Here is a 19,207-nt window from a genome sequence, read left to right as displayed (position 1 = left end):
CAAATCACTCAGCTTCCCTGGGTCTCTGAGTTTCCTAATCAGATCCACTTTTTAAAAAAAAAATTCTCTGTTTGCAGCAATATGGATGGACCTAGAGATTATTAAACTAAGTGAAGGAGGTCAGACAGAAAAAAACAAATAGCATATGATATCGCTTATATGTGGAATCTTAAAAAAATGATACAAATGAACTTATTTAGAAAACAGAAATAGACTCACAGACATAGAAGATAAACGTATGGTTGCCAAAGGGGAAAGAAAGGTGGGAGAGGAGGGATAACTTAGGAGTTTGGGATTAGCAGATATACACCATTATAAATAAAATGGTTGAACAACAAGGACCTACTGTATAGCACTGGGAACTATATTCAATATCTTATAATAACCTATAATGAAAAAGAATCTGAAAAGGAATAGATTTATATACATGTCCTACATAACCGAATCACTTTGCTGTACACCTGAAACTAACACGACATTGTAAATCAACTCTACTCCAATAATTTTTTAAAAAATTATTCTGGGCGTAAAGTGGAGGAGAGGTTGGAAGGCAACATGATCAGATCTGAGACCAGTTAAAAACATGTGGCCTGAGACCAGCTGATCCAAGATGGTGCCCTGGGCTGAGGCTGCAACGACGGATGTGGAGAGAATGTGCCAGATCCATGGGAATCGGCCACCACCAGGCATGGCAGGGCCGCAGCAAGGCAGAGGAAAGTCGAAGAACTGAATAGGCAATTGGACAGTGGCAACCTTTCCTGCAACCCGAAACACTGAGGGAAGACAGGGCTAGGGGTCCGAAGGGTGAAGATGTGATTTCGATGTGCCTTTTAGATGCACCTGGGAGGGGTGTCCAAGAGCAGACGCCACTCGGGAACTCAAGGAAAGGAGGTCCCACAGGTTTTCTTTGTTTGGATTCTCCCTCCCTCCCTTTTTACACAGAGCGCTATGTGGCTACAACGGTGTGTTTTAAGACAAAGAGGAACTGGGTACGTAAGAAAGAAAGAGGCAGTACAGCACCAGCGTGTAGCATCAGGCTGAGTGCTGACTTGAAGCTCAAATTCTGCAAAGCTTGGTTTTCACACATAAACGAAAGGGATGGGACCAGAGCTCTAAAACCTCTTGAGGTTCGGACGCACAGCAGTTCTACCTTCACCTGCAACTATCTTTTTACCTTTTATTGCGGTTGGCATCATCTTTAGAAATGAGGTCGATTTCGTAACAATTTGGTTTATCGTTTTCCTTCTCCCGAGACTAAAAGTTGCAAACAGTTGAGGAAAGGATCCACAATTTTATGATCATGAAAGCAGAAGGCGATTGTAGATGAGATAAGATTGGCCAGGGCAGGGGCCAGGGGAGGGGACGCCTAGAGGACAAGCACACAGAGTACATTATAGGATTCTGTCTACTTCTCAATGTGGGGGGGGTTTCCATCCTAGAAAAAGGGGGAGGTGAGGTCAAGAAGCACTGCCATACAGCATTTCTAGGTTTTCAGGTCCCAGTTTTCAGTAAAAACAGGATTTCAGCATCCCATTTACTGATTGATACTGGAAGCATACGTTGGACCCATAGTGTTGGCTACATGTTAGAAATCCTTCACATTTTAGTCGAGGCTCATCACTTCCCCTCTAAAACCACTTTCCATAAAGGTCAGCTCACATCCAATTGACAAATAGTTCTTGAGCATCTACTATGTATCAGGAACTGTGCTAAGAATTTGAGGTACCTCAGTGGAGAAAACAAAGACCCATTCCTGCACAAAGCTTTTGTTCAAGTGGGGTGACCTATCAACAATAAACAAAATAGACACATGATAATAAATAGATACTCTATACTCTGTTAGAAACTGGTAAGTGCAATGGAAACAATATAACAAGGCAGGGGGACAGGGGGTGGGTTGAGTTGCAATTCCAAAGAAAGTAATCAGGATGAGGCTCATTAAGAAGGGGATAGGGCTTCCCTGGCAGCGCAGTGGTTGAGAGTCCGCCTGCCGATGCAGGGGACGCGGGTTCGTGCCCCGGTCCAGGAAGGTCCCACGTGCCGCGGAGCGGCTGGGCCCGTGAGCCGTGGCCGCTGAGCCCGCGCGTCCGGAGCCTGTGCTCCGCGACGGGAGAGGCCGCAGCCATGAGAGCGCGACAGGAGAGGCCACAGAGGTGAGAGGCCCGCGTACTGCAAAAAAAAGGGGGGGGGGGGTGGGATATATGGCCAAAGACGTGAAGGAAGCAAAGGAATGGGCCATGAGACTGTTTAAGGAAAGGGCGAGCCAGGCAGAGGGGACCCTTGCAAAGGCCCTGAGGAAGGTGCAGGCTGCCTGGATGTTCCGGGAAGAGCAAGGAGGCCTGTGCTGCGGGAAGAGCATCTCCTTTCAGGGAGGCCGGAGTGAGTGAGGGGAGGGGAGGAAGGGATGAGGTTAGAGAATTACAGAGGCAGACAACAATATTGAAGATGTGGCTTTTCTCAGAGATGGGACGTCACTGGAGGGTTTGGAGCAGAGACGTAAGATGCTCTGGTCCTTATTTTCAAAGGAGTCGTCTGGATGCTGCTTAGGAAACAGACCAAGGGGATGCAGCGATGGAGGTGGAGGGACGAGGTAGAAGCCACTGCGAGAACGCAAGTGCCAGGTGATGGGGGCTTTGGACAGGGTGGCAGCAGTGCAGCAAGGGGCAGTGACTGGCTCCTGGGTATAAAATGATGGTCTCCCCGCTGCCACACCGGCCGAGAGAGAGGCCACAGGTGGCTCCGAAGTGTTTGACCTGAGCCCCCGAAGCGTGGAAGGGCCGCTACCCGAGGTGTGAAGGCTGCAGGCCACCGTGGATTAGGAGCGGAGGGAGGGGTTCACCCCAACTTCAGTTTCGGATTTGCTCACTATGGGATGTGAAGCCAGCAGTGGGACAGATGAGACTGAATAGTGAGAGAGAATTCCGGGCTGGAGATAAGCGGTCTCCTCAACACGACAGAGGAGATTTTAAACGGTGGGGCTGGATGAGACCACCAGAGTACAACCAGGGAAGAGAGGAGGCCAAGGCAGAGCGAGGAGATGGACAAGCAAAGACGGGACCAGCGGGGAGGAGAACCCAAAGCCTCCAGGGTCCTGGAAGCGGGTGAGAGCGGCCGTGCGGACAGCACGATGAGGACGGAGACCAGACCCTGGATCCTGCATCTCGGGTCGTCCACGACCGTCTGGTGGAGTCAGGCACCAGAGTCTGAGTAGAGGGGATTTCAGATAGAAAAGGAGACAAATATGGAAAACGCTCTCGTGGGGCTGGACAGCAAAGGGAGAAGTGGGGCAGTGAAGGGAAAGGGTTTTATGATGGTTTGGAAGATGGGAGGTGACTGCACATCTGGGCCCGTGTGGGCTGAGCCGGCAGGGGGACATGGACGGTGACAGTGAGGCCTGGGCAGGGGTCTTGCTCTTGAGGAGGTAAGAAGGGCTGGGAATCAAGCCCCAAAGCGGAGAGGCTGGCTCTGTGGGAGCCCAGCGGAGGGGAGGATTCGGGGCTCCGATCCTGGAGGGTGGGTGTGCGTGATGCAGAGAGACTGCTGACGGGCCACACGTGCAGCCTGAGCAGCCAAGGCAGTGGCACCTGCAACCCTCTGGACCCCGACTGCATCCCCGGGGCCTGCTGACCGCCTAGGGGCCGCAGCGCTGAGTGTAGCCAGCACGCATGGTGCCCCCAAGGGCTTGGGTTCACATTCTATTTCTGCTGCTTTTCAGCTATCTAAGCTTGAGCTAGCTGTTCCTGCTCTCTCTCTGCCTCGGTCTCCTCATCTGTAAAGCAAGGAAATGGGCAGTCACCTCCCCACTGCAGTGGTTGTGTGCATTTCAGGAGGTAATACTTGGAAAGCCCTTATCTCAGTGCCTAGCAAATAGCCTTTTCCATCAGCACCCTTCGTCCCTGGATGCCTGTGCGGGAAGCCACTGCATCACCGGCCGGGCTCCTCTCCAATCCCGTTATGAAACTCACTTTGGGTGTTATTGGAAAAGCATCGCTTCGCCTCCTAATTCACAGTTTCTTACTCTCACCCAGGCAAGACGGCATCACAGAATACAGCTCTGCTGGAACCTGCGTTCCACGACCAACAAGCTGTGACGTCTCGGGCAAAGTCTCGGGCAAGCCTCTGGGTGTCTTCAAGCTTTATTTTCATCCTACGTAAAGGCAGGACCGAAGGAGCTCGATGGTCCCTTCAAGGTCTGCGGTCACGAAACATTTTTTTTCCCTCGAGAAGAAAAGGTCTTCATTACATAAAGAAATAGAGTCGGCGGGGGGTGCAGGGGGCCGAATGTGTTTTGCAGAAAGTCCTTTAAGAACACAGAGAGGCTCTCGGTGGAGCTGAGCCTGCGCTCATGGACCCCTACGGCCGAGGGCTTTGGGTGGATGCTGAGAAGACCAGATCCTGAGTCAGTCACACTCACCCGCCCAGCCCGGTGGCCACATGGACACGCACACCAGACAAGGGCTGGTTCTGTGATTCTAAGCACAGAACCAGCCCTACTGCCAGACAAACTCCTTCACCCTCAAAGCCCACCGTTGAGAGGCAGCCCATCCTACGGGACCGAGGGACCCACCCTGGCAAAATCTGGGCTTCAGAAAAACAAGTTCAGTCCCTGATTTCCCACCTGGGGAGGTGGCTTTTCTGAACATGACCCAGCACGTTCAGAGAAGCCAGGATAAGAAAACCAATCTGCCAAGAAGCAGTTCCATCCAGATACGAGAAACACTGTGCAAAATAAGATGCCATTTTGCAATTTAACAGGGCCATGACCATTTTGCAGCGACCATCTCTTTCTGAGTTCAGGTAAGAGGTTCGCCCAACGTTTGTAAGTTTCACAGCCACCTGAGGTCTTGGCTTTGCAGGCTGCTAACATCCAGTTCCGCAGAGTAGAAAGTAAGAACCGCTCATCTCGATGGTCGAGAGCAAGATGGCTTTGCATGTCATGTGACAGTGACTGAATGGGCAAAGACCCTGGCAAAAAAAAAAACAAAAGTGCTTCATTGCCACCCAACCCTGCAGAACAGGCTCTTCCAAACCACCAGAAGAATATTGAAGTTCTAACTCCACACCACAAAACTCAGCTGTTCCTTGGCCATCTGAGAAGTTCAAAGAAGCTGAGCTAGGATCAGATTTAGGAAACGGACCCAGGAAGACGCCCCCTTGACCAGGACTCAGTTCGTGCTCAGTGTGCCAGGGGGTTCTTAAGAGTGTCTTGAGTTAAATCCACCCAAATTCCCAGAAAAGCTCCCAGCATCCTTCACAGGCGAAGCCTTGCATCCAACTGCCTCCCCGTCTGCACTTGGAGACCAGACGTGCGGACCAAGGGCATGTGTAGCCGACAGGCGGGGTTGCCGCAGATGTGGCTGGGAGGAAACGCCACGCTCTCGGGGTCCCACGCTCAGCAGAGTGGCCAGCGAGTCTGTACAATGGGCCAAGCTTCACGGCGATTTCTGAGCCTAATCTTTAGAGGCTGATTGCTGTCTCGAGCTGGGCGTTTCTTGGGGGCTGAGCTGCAGCCACTGTGGAGGTGTCTTCTGGCACGTGCTTTGCGGTGAGTTGACGGTCTCAGGCCAGCCAGACCCATTGCAGTGAACAAAGGGAGCTGGGGGCGCATTGGCTCACCCCAGTCCTCTGCACTAAAAGGCACAGCAATGGGATGTGAGGCGGAGGGGACTCGAGCAAGGGACTGGTAGATGCCAGCAGCAAGGCCTCCCTTTGAGCCTCCCTCAGCACCGTCCTCTCCCGAGAAGCAGCACGCAGGGGTGGACTGAGAGGTGGGCCCTCACCCCTGATCCAGTGCCTGCTGGCTGTAATCCTTGGGACAGGCCCGCGCGCTTCTTCTCTAAGCTGCTGTTTCCGTGTGTGTGACGTGGGGTGCTAACACCCACCACCCCACGTGGATGCCGACCCCTGACATGAGAAAATGCAGGCATACATCACTTAGTGCAACAGGGTCGGTGCCCAAGAGAGAGTATTCGTTATGGCTTTGGGGCACCAAATGGGTATTCCTCAGTGGTGGCATTCGGGTTTAGACTGGGAAGGCTTCAGGGTATCACCCTCACTCTTCTACCTCTTCCTTCCTTACTCCCTCCCTACGCCAGGAGTCTCAGCCGTGCCGTCCAAGATCTTTCAAAAACCATCACCGTGGGCTGTCTGGTGTGTGTCCGGATGTTCCGCCGGGCTCCCTTCAGATATCTGGACACTCTTCTTCCAGGGAACTTTCCAGAGCCTGCCAATACATCAGGATATCTTGAGGCTTGATATGATGGCAGGCCACGATCTTCCTGTAACGGCATATGGTGAAGGGTAACCCATTGGGGAAGAAAGTCTGCTTGGAGTGGAGCTCCTCCAGTTTGATCTGCAGTTTTTCCAGGCAGAGCCCCACAAAGACATCTTCCAGTTTAATGAACGGGACACTTTCAGCAACGTTGTACACCTGGCCCGCCACGTCGCTGGAGAAAACGTAGCCGACGCCGGAGCAAAAGGGCGGGTACTTGTCCCACGGGTATTCGAATTTACTAACAAACCACTTATTGTACCTTTTCCTGATCGGGTATTCGTTGAGTTTTAAGAAGCCGGTGAAAAACCGAGTTGTTCTATTTTTCTTCAGGAGCAGCTCGGTCAGATAGTAGGTGTTGACAAACATGTCAGAGTCTGTTTTCATCACGAAAGATGCCTGCGGACAGAAGCGGTAGATCCACTCCATACCCATCACGGTCTTCAGAGTCAGATTGGAATACACATCCACGAAGTCCTTCTGGATAATATCACCGTGGTGCTGGCTCTCCTGGGCCACTGCTCTCGACATGTCCTTCCTGGGGGAGGTTCCCAGGAGGAAGAATGTTTTGATTCGTTTTCCCCTCACGATCTTTTCTCTCCCCCACGTGCTCCGGATGGCCGAGCGGGCAAACGTCTGTTCGTGGGACGAAGTCACCAGCAGGACCAGGAAGGGAGGATCCTGCCTGCAGTCTATATCTGGGAGCTGAAGGAAGGTCCCACCTTCGTTCTTGAAAACCAGTGGTTCGCCTTGAAAGGGATTCAGACCATCCAGGCTAAAATACAGACAAAGGGCTCCCAAGACCACCAGGGAAATATATATCCATCTCATCTTCACATAAGCCATCTGAAAGGAACAAAATCAAATGGTTAGACCTCAAAAGCAGGAGTGCCTGTTTAGCTTTACCCTGGGAGGCTGAGATGGGGGAACGAGACCCATGTTTCATGGCTCAGGTTTTAGAAACTCTGCAATCTTGTTGCAGACAGAACTGCAGCACCACGGTTCCACCCAGAGGCAGGGACGGCTGCCGGCGTCTCTCACCCCCCGGTGGCAGATCAGGATCAGGCAGCCCTTCACCGATGGGGGCCCCGCACTCCTCAGCTAGAAGGATGTGGAAATACTTGGTCACTAGGTCCGTCCTTCGGTTCTGCCCTTTTCTGATTCCATAACGACATCCAGCTAGAGAACCCGCAAGGCCAGACCTGAATGTACAGGCCATCGGGCGTTCTTCTCCGATCAATGTAAGCACCACTTCATCACTCCCAGAAAGAAGCAAGACGAGTCTTCAGATGTGTGCACAACGACCTCGGAATCCCGTCTCCGCTAATAGCAGGGGCCGCTTTTTGTTTTGTCTTGTTCTGTTTTTAGGTTACTGTTAAAATCTCCTGATTCTTTTATCTTTTGCTCGCCTCTCTTTTACTCTCCACAGATTCAGGGTCATCTGTGTCAGTGTTATATAACATTAAGAAAGCAAATAACTCACTCTTTTCCTGGGTAAGATGAACCTCTGGGTTGAAAGTTAAGCCAAAGGGTAGATTCCAAGAGCTGTCAGCATGTGACATTCAGCACCATCAGGTTCTGGGCTTGGTTTGTTCGCCAAAAAACTGATTCTCTTCCTTGGGACGCCCCATAAGGACAAACCAAAAAGAACAGTGTCATTAAAATCACTCATGCCTCACCGGCAGCGCTTCACCTTTTGCTGTACTGAAGCACTTGCTGTAGGTGCCAATGCACCACCCACCTGCAAGACGTTAATCCTCAGCCTCATTTTTCTCATCTGTAAAATGGGTCCAGTCAAGACAAATCCCAACACATGGTTCCCCTGTTGACAATAATAACAGCAAGCAAATATCCCAGAATCTTTTTAGCCTAATGGGTTAGGACAGCAGCCAGAAATTTTTAAGGAGACACGACGGACATGTAAGTCAGTGACAGTCACGTAACAGGGTCCATGGCTGATGCTTAAAGAACCTAACACAGGGAGGAAACCAACCCATCAATTCTCAACTCAGTGTCCATGTTTGCAGAATGTTATGCTGGATAAGAGGACACAGGGGTTATTGGCAAGAAAAGAAACCCACCGAGTGAAATGTACAAAGGGTTGGTTATTTTGACAGCAAAAGAGGACCTCAAAATTTCATTAAGTAAGAATCTGTTCCAAGTACGTTCTTCATAAAAGAAATGGAACAACGATGGAGCTTTCCAGAACTAGCCCACTCTCTGGAGGCGAACTCGGTCCAGCTGCTGTTCTTCTGGGTCCCCCGTGGAGCTCCTGACCAGCTGCAGCCCTCACTGACTTCACAGAAGTCACCACAGGGCACAAAAGGACTTTGAGAGCGTGGCTGAGCCTGCACGAGGCTGAACAGTCTACAACCCTTTCTTCGTGAGGTTATTTACTTGCAGGGCTAGGACGGGCAGTCAATTCTGGCGGGGAAAGGGGTAAGGGAAACGAAATTGCATTTTCTCCCGCAGTATATACTCTAGAAAGAAACATGAAAACCAACACAGGGGAAAAGATGCTATTTCTCGATTTTGCTTCCTTTCACAGATGAGTTTGCTCTTCCTCTGTGGTTGCCTCAACAGCAAACCTTGGTTTTCATTCCACCTCCTGTGCCCTTTCCTGGGATCCTTTGCCTGAATCTCAGTCCCCAGGAAGGGACGCTCAGCTCACTCACAGCACTGGCGTCCAGAAGGCAAAGCGAGCACCCTGCTCCATGGCCTGACTGGCCAGCGCTCCCTGGGGCCGTTCGTTTTCACGTGCAATTGGAAGAAACTTCCTGCCTACAGCGCAGTGACCAAGAAACACACTCTCGGGACTTCCCTGGTGGCTCAATGGTTAAGAATCCGCCTGCCAGTGCAGGGGACGCGGGTTCGAGCCCTGGTCCGGGAAGATCCCGCATGCCGCGGAGCGGCTGGGCCCGTGTGCCACAACTACTGAGCCTGCGTGCCGCAACTACTGAAGCCCACGTGCCTAGAGCCTGTGCTCCGCAACAAGAGAAGCCACCGCAATGAGAAGCCTGCCCACTGCAACAAAGAGTAGCCCCCACTCTCCACAACTAGAGAAAGCCTGCATGCCGTAACGAGGACCTAACGCAGCCAAAAATAAATAAATAAAATTTATTAAAAAAAAAAAAAAGGAAACACATTATGCGTCACATTCCCATTTATATCTCTACATCTCTGATCGAGCATATGGTGTGTCACCAGGACCAGGAATCCAACCTTCCACTGAAGGACCAGAGGCTACAGGGCCTGGAGACAAAGGCATTGGAGGTCCACACCCCAAGCCCTGGAAAGCCAAAGGGACAGTCTGGAAAGCTAAGTTCAAGTGGGCTGGTGAGGAGGACCTCCTGGAACTGAAGGGAAAGATCTGGAATGGACAGCAATGGTCCACTCTGAGGCCAGAGAGAGTGCCCGGGGCCAAAGCACACAACCAAGAGGCCCCTGGCCTCAAGGGAGCGAGAACTGGGGAGGTGCCCAGCCCATTGGATGGGCCAGGTGAAGGATGTGGTATTCGAGCTTGTTCTTGAAGGGTGGGTGCGATGTGACAGGTGGCAGCAGGGGTGGGAATTCCAGACCCAGGGACTCACAGAGGGTGGTGGGCAGTTCAGAGGGCTGGGATCCACCTTCAGGACACCTGCTCCAGAGCTATCCTCACACACCTGGGAAGACTGCCGCCAACCCACGGGCCATCGGAGGGCAGCAGGGCATCGCAGGGAACGCACAAGGAATGGAGGACATGCAGCCTGAGAAACCCAGAGGCTCTCAAACTCAGTAGATGGAAGAATCTCCCAGGAGGCTGGTTAAAAATGCAAGTTCAAAGGCTCCATCCCTTAAAAAGAATGAAATAATGCCATTTGCAGCAACATGGATGGACCTAGAGATGATCATACTAAGTGATGTAAGTCAGAAAGAGAAAAGCAAATACCACATGATATCACTTACATGTGGAATGTTAATTATGACACAGATGAACTTATCTGCAAAACAGAAACAGACGTAGAGAACAGACTTGTGGTTGCCACAGGGAAGGGGGTGTAGGGGAAGGATGGATTGGGAGTTTGGGATTAGTAGATGCAAATTGTTATAATACAAAGAATGGATAAACAACAAGGTCCTACTGTAGAGCACAAGGAACTAGATTCAATATCCTGTGATAAACCATAACGGAAACGAATATGAAAAAGAACGTATATATGTGTAAACTGAATCACTTTGTTGTACAGTAGAAATTAACACAACATTGTAAGTCAACTATATTTCAATAAAATAAGTTATTTTACAAAAAGGTGCCATCCCACACAGACTCAGATAAGGCAGGTCTGGAGCCCAGGAATCTGTATTTTAATATGTCCCAGGTGATTCTATTCTAGGCTGGTTCCTTTGAAAACACCAGTGGGCACCACTTGGATAAAGCAGTCCGGAATAAGGTTCCCTACAACTGCCCCAGACCTACGCTGGGCAGCAGCTCTCAGCTCCCACCTGCTGTCCAGCCCCTGCCCACTGGAGGAAACCTGGGTGTCAGCGTCCAAGGCAGTGAGAACAACACAGCTCTTGCAGTGCAGTGGCTGTGTGTCAACTTGCCTAGGCCATGAGGTGCCTAGACATTTGGTCAAACACTATGCTGGGTGTGTCTGTGAGGGCGTTTTTTGGATGAGATGAAAATGTGAATAAGGAGGCTGAACAAAGCAGACTGCCCTCCCTAATGTGGGTGGGCTGCATCCAATCAGTTGAAGGCCTGAATAGGAGAAAAAGGCTGACCTTCCCCCAAGTTAGGGGAACTCCTCCTGCCTGACTGCTTGCACTGGGACGTCATGGTTTCTCCTGTTTTCAGACTCAAGCTAAACATCAGTTCTTCCTGAGACTCGAGCTGTTAGACTAGAACCACACTCCCGGCCCTCCTGGGTGTCCAGCTTGCTGACTGCAGATCTTGGAGCTTCTCAGCCTCCATAACCATGTGACCCAATTCCTTAAAATAAACCTCGAATTATCAAGCATCTCCTGTTGGTTCTCTTATGTGGTGAGTGCACCCCACCCCACCCCCACATCTTGTGAACAGCCTGTCAGTGACGCTTCCAGGGCAGCTTTTTCGGTGGAGGGGGCAAAGAGATTTTTCTGGAAGCATAAGGGAGAGGAGTAAAAGGTGAGGAAGACATCAGGAGTAAGAGCCTCAAGAACACACCCCATCACACGTTTCTCACAGGAGAATGAGTAAATGGAGGGGAGTGAGGTGCAGAACAGCAATTCTGTTTGCACCCAGATGACTCCCCCAGGCTGTCTGGTAGCCTGGACAACTAGACATCTTATACAAAAGCTGAGGGTGTCTATCTAATCATTTAACAGAGTTCAGCAGTTTCCTTTACTATACACATAAGCTGATGTACAGTTAACTATTTAAGAAAACCGGCATTGCAATAGAAAAATAGGTCAATGGAGCAGAAGAGAGAGCCCAGAAAGAAACCCACACGTATGATAAATGATAAATGCAACACAACGTAGTGGGGAAAGAGTGATCTTTCAATCAAGAGTCCTAGGTCTAAATGCTGGAGGGGGTGTGGAGAAAAGGGAACCCTCTTGCCCTGTTGGCGGGAATGTAAATGGATCCAGCCACTACGGAGAACAGTATGGAGGTTCCTTAAAAAACTAAAAATAGAGCTACCATACAACCCGGCAATCCCACTACTGGGCATATACCCTGAGAAAACCATAATTTGAAAGGAGTCATGTACCACAATGTTCTTTGCAGCTCTATATACAATAGATAGGACATGGAAGCAACCTAAGTGTCCATCAACAGATGAATGGATAAAGAGGATGTGGCACATATATACAATGGAATATTACTCAGCCATAAAAAGAAACGAAATTGAGTTATTTGTAGTGAGGTGGATGGACCTAGAGTCTGTCATACAGAGTGAAGTAAGTCAGAAAGAGAAAAACAAATACCATATGCTAACACATACACATGGAATCCAAAAAAGAAAAAATGGTTCTCATGAACCTAGGGGCAGGACAGGAATAAAGATGCAGACATAGAGGATGGACTTGAGGACACAGGGAGGGGGAGGGGTAAGCTGGGACGAAGTGAGAGAGTAGCATGGACATATATACACTACCAAATGTAAAACCGATAGCTAGTGGGAAGCAGCTGCATAGCACGGGGAGATCAGCTCAGTGCTTTGTGACCACCTAGATGGGTGGGATAGGGAGGGTGGGAGGGAGATGCAAGAGGGAGGGATATGGGGACATATGTATACATATAGCTGATTCAATTTGTTATACAGCATAAACTGACACAACACTGTAAAGCAATTACACTCCAATAAAGATGTTAAAAAAAAAAAGTCCTGGGTCTATTTGATATCCACATGGGTAAAAAGTACCTGACCCCTACCTTACACCACACACAAGTCAAATCCAGATGGATTGCAATATCTAAAGGTGAAAGGTACAACAATAAAGCTTCTGGAAGAAAAGTTTTCTGATCTTGGACTGGGTGATTTTTTTAAAAACCGGTTACAAAACACACCATAAAAGACAAGGATGATAGGGCTTCCCTGGTGGCACAGTGGTTGGGAATCCGCCTGCCGATGCAGGGGACACGGGTTCGTGCCCCGGTCTGGGAAGATCCCACATGCCGCGGAGCGGCTGGGCCCGTGAGCCATGGCCGCTGAGCCTGCGAGTCCGGAGCCTGTGCTCCACAACGGGAGAGGCCACAACAGTGAGAGGCCGGCGTACCGCCAAGAAAAAAAAAAAGAAAATGATGATAAATGGAACTTCAAAGCTTCTACAGTGAAGGAGTTTTTGAGGGTACAAATGGAAGTGTCTGTTGATTTTTATTGGGAAGTAAAATTTGTAAATGAGAAATATGTGTTGCCACCAGAACCCAATAATGACTAAAAGATGTTAGACTTGTGTGTCCTTAATGAGGGTGTCAAATGAGTGTGCTTGGAGGCGGCTATCACTAATGTAATGTCACACTGTGTCCTAGAGAAAGGTGGATGCAGTGAAGGTCTTGTCTGAAAAGCTCAGGATGGCAAAGCTGCTGGGGTGCCCCATGGGAAACCTGAAAAGATATCCCTTGGGAAGTGGAGCAACTCAGCTGAGAGGCTGTTGAAAAGGACACTGAACAGACACGCCCATCATACCCATAAGAGCAAAATGCTAGCCAGTTGTGGACCGAATAGTAGCAATGATTTTAATAATATTGGGTATTGGATATTGGGCCCTAATGGATGGAAGCACAGCATTAAGATTGTAGGAATTCCCCATATGGGAAAAGAATCTGAAAAAGAATACATATGCATATATGCATATACATATGTATAAGTTATACATAGACGTGTATAACTGAATCACTTTGCTGTACACCAGAAATCACAACATTGTAAATCAACTATACTCCAGTATAAAATTTTTGAATTTTAATTTTAAAAATAAATAAAAATTAAAAAATAAAAAGTTAAGAGCGCTCTCCTTAGTGCTTTATTTCACTTTTATATTATGAATGCAAAAATACTGATAACAAAACTGTTACAAGTTTTTTTAATGCAACTGTATCTATACAAAAATTGTGTTTTACCACGGAATGTATTTTGGTTAACTTGAAAGAAATACTAGCTTGTTTTGTGGGGAAAAAAAAACAAAAAAGATTGTAGGAATCCACCATGAGGTGCCCTTTATTTTTTCCAGATTCCAGAACAAGGAAAATTGAGCTGTCAAATGGAGAAACAGTGGGGATAATCACACTTTATTCATTCGATTTCATATAATCAGTAAGGCCCTGTATTAACATACACGGAGCCATATTAACTATTTTAACTGGGTGTTTATGGGATTCCATTTTACCAAGCCAATTTGTAAGTAACAACAAAAAAAAGTCCTTTTATTTTAATTCATTATTTATTGTGTCAGACCATCTATGTCCAATTTGGAATATTTCAAAGCAACAGTTGCTGTGATGATGGGTAATTTAGTCAAGACAACGAAATATACCCACTTCTCCTCCATTTGATATTTAGTTACTTTTTGAAGATGACAGGGGTACAATGTTCCAATTCAGTGGGATCCTCACATACAACTATAATTTGAGGCCCCGTACTGCCTAAGTCCATGAAGTTTTGTTAATTAGTGCATTTTAGAAAATGTTAAAGTTAATTTGAGAAACTCTGTGGTACAAGCACAAAAGCTGATAGGTGTCTTTTTTATTTTTTGTCACAATTTTTTTTTAGTAGGTAAATTTTGGGTTTTTAACGGGATCCAATTATGGAACTTGGTTTTAATTTAGTTACATAATTATATATTATTTAGTATCTATGTATTATTATTATTTAGTATCTATTATATATTATTTAGTATCTATGTATATATTATTATTATTATATATATTATTTAGTATCTATGTATATGATACATATATTATTTAGTATCTATGTATATATATATATATTATTTAGTATCTATTATTTATATATTATTTAGTATCTATGTATATGAAATCTTTATCTTAGTTATATAATCATTTTCATGAACTATATTAGTCATTAAATATTTAATAGTAAAAATAATAAAATGCTTATATCAATATTTATTAGTATTAAATAGTTTAATCAAAATTTGTTTTAGCAGTTACACAACGTGTTATATACTTATATTAAAATATTCTATGTATCCCTAATTTATTTAATTCCCTCTCCAGTTCCTCCCTCTGTATCTAGGAGTGTGTTTTGAAATCATTGGGTAATCTAGGGCACTAGTAATGTTGCTTAGACCTGCCATTTGCTCAGGAAAAAAAATTTCAGTTTCCCTTTTTTTTTTTTCTCTCTTGGTCTTGTAGCCTCCTAAAGCTGTATTGGGGTGGGAGTGGTTTGTTTTTTGCTTGAGGCTTTAGCCACCCGAAGTCACATCATCAGTTTCTCTCTCAAGTCAGTAAGAGGAAGGAAGGGAAACCCCAGTGTCTGCAGGGACCTCTGCTGGAGACAAGCCTTTCCTCTTTTATTCTTTCCTTAAGCAAAATTTTTGAGAACGGTTGGTCGGCTGGTATCTCTAAGCAGCTTAATTTTTCTTTTTTTTCCTTTTGTATCTCTTGTCCATCCCCAGCTGTTGTTTGCTTTTATCCTTTTGGATGTTTTCCTGATAAGCCCTTGACGGCCTCTGCTGTGCACAGGGCCCCCCTTGCCCAGGTGTCCCAATCAAGCTCAGAGCGGCTGGGGTCTACTCAGGAGAGGTGAGGGCAGCATCCTGATTTTGTGATTATTTGGTTTAAGGAAGAGACTGAGCAGGTCAGCAGGCAGCCACACCTCAAAGTGCCTGAGGACGTGGAGTGGGACATTTGTGATGGAGGCTGAGCTAAGCAACCCCCCCCCCGGGGGGTTTTAGCGGAGTGGAATCCGAGTGCTCCTTGCTTGGTTATTTTTGACTAAGCATTGAGCCACAGGTCTCTAAGGATGGGGTGGGGACAGCAGCTAAGTAAGCGACCACAGACAGACCTGCCTTTGAAACGTGACCCTCTGGGGTCCCTCTTTTTCCATGAGGATGGTGACCTGCCCTGTGATGGCCAGAGACCCCCACAGATGATGAGGACTAAGGCCAGGACCCTTCGAGACGGGACAAGGTGAACACTTTAGGATTGGCTAGTTTGAATAATTTGGGTGGGCCTTGGGCTACAGGGGTGCCCTTAGTTGCCTGGTGCCTGGCCCTGGGATGACTGAGGCGCAAGAATATTCTCCTGGGGCCCCAGGGCCACGGAGAGGACGTGGGGCTCCAGATGGCTTCATTTACATGTTAAAGACAAGCTCCTGGCTGGGCACTTTGTTAACTTGAAGAACTGACAGCTCTTCTCCCAGGCAGAAAGGTTTTTTTTTTTTTTAATGTCAAAACATCATAATATACAGAAAATTAAAAATAGGATTCATATAACCCCAGGAAATAAAGTCTGGGATCTGCTCTTTCTATAAACTCTAAAGCACTGACGGTTGCTTTAACACACCAGTTGGCCAGATATGAAAGGCAGGCTCCTTAATCAAAGTATGAGGCTGCTATGATGATGCTTCAGTATTTCATTAATTGCCAAATCAGTACCCACTCCATTTTCCATTTTAAATCAGCTTAAGATGCTGCAGAGCAGATTAAAAAAAAAAAAAAAAAAAAGTCCTCTTTTCTTAACTTCAGGCAGCGCGCTGGGATGGAAAGATCCGGGAATTTGGAAACAAAAGATCTTGTTCACGTCTGGCTGGATCACAGCAGTTTGTAATTTGACACAGGGTATTTAAATACTCCACACCTGTGTCTGTGCCTCCAACTGGGGAGAATCATGCCTGCCTGGTGATAATTACTCCTGTCATGACTTTGTGGGGGCTCGGGGCAGATCGCTCCAAAATATGCCTCAATGGCGTAGGGATTATTTTGAATTACAGTTACCTACGAAACAGCCAATGCACGAGGGACACTCTGACCCTCCTTTCTGTCTCCCTGAAATCAGAAAAATAAATCTCCCATGTGAAAGATGCACCCCCTTCATCTAGAGGTAGAAGAACACCTGTTATCTCCAGAGATGGGGAATCCAGGGCTGAGAAACCTACATAAACAGATCTTGTCACTTCTTTATTATCCCAGCCCAAACTCTGCTTATATTCTGCCCTAACAGGGCACCCCAAACCTCAGTTTATCTTGTCAATTCCCCACAAACTTATTGTCTCAAAGGTTTAAAAGCTGCCTGCTTTTTAGCCACTTCTCAAGTCCCATTTCTATGAGACCTCCCTCCGTACACAAAGAGTAAACTTTGTTTCTTTTTCTCCTGTTCATCTGTCTTATGTCAGTTTTATTACGAGTCCAGCCACAAGAACTCAAGAGGGGTAGAGGGGGAATTTTCACCCTCCTGACAACGTGGAATCGAAGTGTGCCCCTTTGTCAGGTTGGGAGGCACCCCATAATGTTACCTCATTTCTCCCCTTCAAGTCCACCTTGCCAGAGGGATTCTGTCACATACAAGCAGAGGGTGCCCTGCCCCCGGGATGACCCCAGCCTGGAGAAGCGTGGGAGTGGTCCAGATTTGCCCTGAGAGCCTCACTCCTGGCTGGCTGCTTGCATCACAGGTCACATCCACAGAGGGTTCAAGGGCACCGGAGAGAAAACGCAGCCAGGTGGGTTCAGAGGACAGTGACCGTCTCTTGGACAGCCAGCGAGAGGAACGGACCTGGGTCTCCTACAGTTCTCTGTGGAAGTAAGTTCTTCCCGAAGCCAGCAGGAGCCACAAACCCTCCAACCAACATTTTTATATCATGGAAACTTTCACCACAGTTCATAAAATAAATGATACAGGATTACAAAGGAAAACAACGATGTTGAAATAAATGTATCAAAATCCTTTTAAAAGTGTACCAAAGTAATATTCTACGCTGCTGAACAAAACCCAAGCCTTTTAAACTTAGTCACTGAAAGAAAATAGAGCATGAATCCAAATTACAGACCATCTTATAGAAATGGAGCCCTAGGAAGACACACAGCTTAGAACCCTGGAGCAATGAATGTGTTTCTACCCGGTGTGTGAGGGAAAGAAGCCATGGATACGGAGTCCCGCAGCTGTCTGGAGGGTGGAATCTCCTCATACACACAACGCTATCAATTGGCAAAAACTAGAATTCCCTGCTCTGTATAAACGCTGGTGAAGGTAACTTGCACTGCTGTTGTGGGTCAGAGCCACAGTGTGCTGGATTGCAGGCATCGGGTGAAGGCTCTCTCTGGGCTATCATGTTAACAACATTGAAATACACCAATTTCTTTAAAACTAGTTTTATAAGAAAAAAAAATCTTCTATGCTGGAATGCCCTTTATTATTGTATCTGATAAGGATCTGTAGCTCCATGTCTAACAACTATCTTCATTTTGAAGGCAGCATGAGCTCCGCCCATATTTGGAAGGGTCCACAGCTACTACTATGCTGCGAAAATGCCGATGAGCTCTTTCGGAGGCAAAGTCGTGGGCTCCACTGCTGAGTGGGTCAGTGCCTGTTAGGGGCTGACCTGTGGGGCCCCCCCCCAAAAAAAACGCCTATGTTGCAGCCTAATCCCCAGAGCCTCAGAATGTGACCTGATTTGGAGAGTCTTTACCAAGTTACAATGAGGTCTATTAGAGCGGGGCCCGTGTCCACTTATGACTGGGGGCCTTATTAAAAGGGGAAATCTGCACACAGAGAAGCACACAGGAAAAACACCATGTGAAGATGAAGGCAGAGATTAGGGTGATGCTTGTAGAAGCCAAGGAACGTCAAGCATTGCCAGCCGACCAGAAGCCGGGGGAGAGGCCTGGGACAGACTCTCCCTCACAGCCCTCCGAAGGAACAACTCTGCCCACACCTTGACCTCCAACTTCCAGCCTCCAGAGCTGTGAGAAGATAAGTACCTGTTGTCTCTCTGCGGTCACACCACCCCATCTCCTCCGGTCCTAAGCCCTCGGTTTGAGGTTCTGTGTTACCACCGCCCTAGGAAACGAACACCGTGCCATATTCACGGTGGAAGGAAGTGCTACATTTCAGTGAAAGGGTCATGAAAATAAGAATGTCATTTTCTCCCGTCCAAGGTGTCAGGTCCACTTTATTAGTCCTATTCTGGCGCTCAGGGTCTTCTGTCACCACTGGTGGACAGGCTCTCACACCTGAGCTGAGGGATGGTCCCACTTCAAAAGTAATGATGGCAGTGGTTCCAGGAGGGGAAAGACGGCGCCGAGTGAGGTCACCTCCACATTTCCGGTCCCTCTAAGAAGGTTTCGGTAGCTGTTTTTATCTGACCTTCCCTCGAGGGCCCGGGAGTCAGGGCTGGGGTCAAGTGGCGTGGAAACTTCGCACCTTTTTACCACTTTTTTCAGTAAAACATATTTTTTCAATTTTATGGGGAAAAAAACGGTGATGGTGGCTGACCATTTTTTAAAATGTTTCCACTT

General features: G+C 47.6%; 1 protein-coding gene across 5 annotated transcripts in view; it reads right to left on the bottom strand.

Annotated features, from left to right (window-relative positions):
- Positions 1–222: 222 nt before the first annotated feature.
- The window catches only part of B3GALT5 (beta-1,3-galactosyltransferase 5), a 47,658-nt gene continuing 28,673 nt past the window's right edge, over positions 223–19,207 (bottom strand). For 4 of the 5 annotated variants that reach the window (XM_067035134.1, XM_067035135.1, XM_067035133.1 and 1 more), the window contains 2 exons: positions 7,755–7,887; positions 223–7,117 (listed from right to left, as the gene is read on the bottom strand). In XM_067035134.1, the coding sequence (XP_066891235.1) occupies positions 6,182–7,117 (936 nt within the window). In that variant the 5' untranslated portion in view covers positions 7,755–7,887 and the 3' untranslated portion in view covers positions 223–6,181. The remainder of the gene's footprint in view (positions 7,118–7,754; positions 7,888–19,207) is intronic. The other variant, XM_059065288.2, reaches the window with a different exon arrangement.

Source organism: Kogia breviceps, chromosome 5 (assembly GCF_026419965.1).
Source record: "Kogia breviceps isolate mKogBre1 chromosome 5, mKogBre1 haplotype 1, whole genome shotgun sequence".
NCBI classification, from domain to species: domain Eukaryota; kingdom Metazoa; phylum Chordata; class Mammalia; order Artiodactyla; family Physeteridae; genus Kogia; species Kogia breviceps.
The sequence above is the reverse complement of the archived record's forward strand: the minus strand, read 5'-3'. Positions and strand labels throughout refer to the sequence as shown.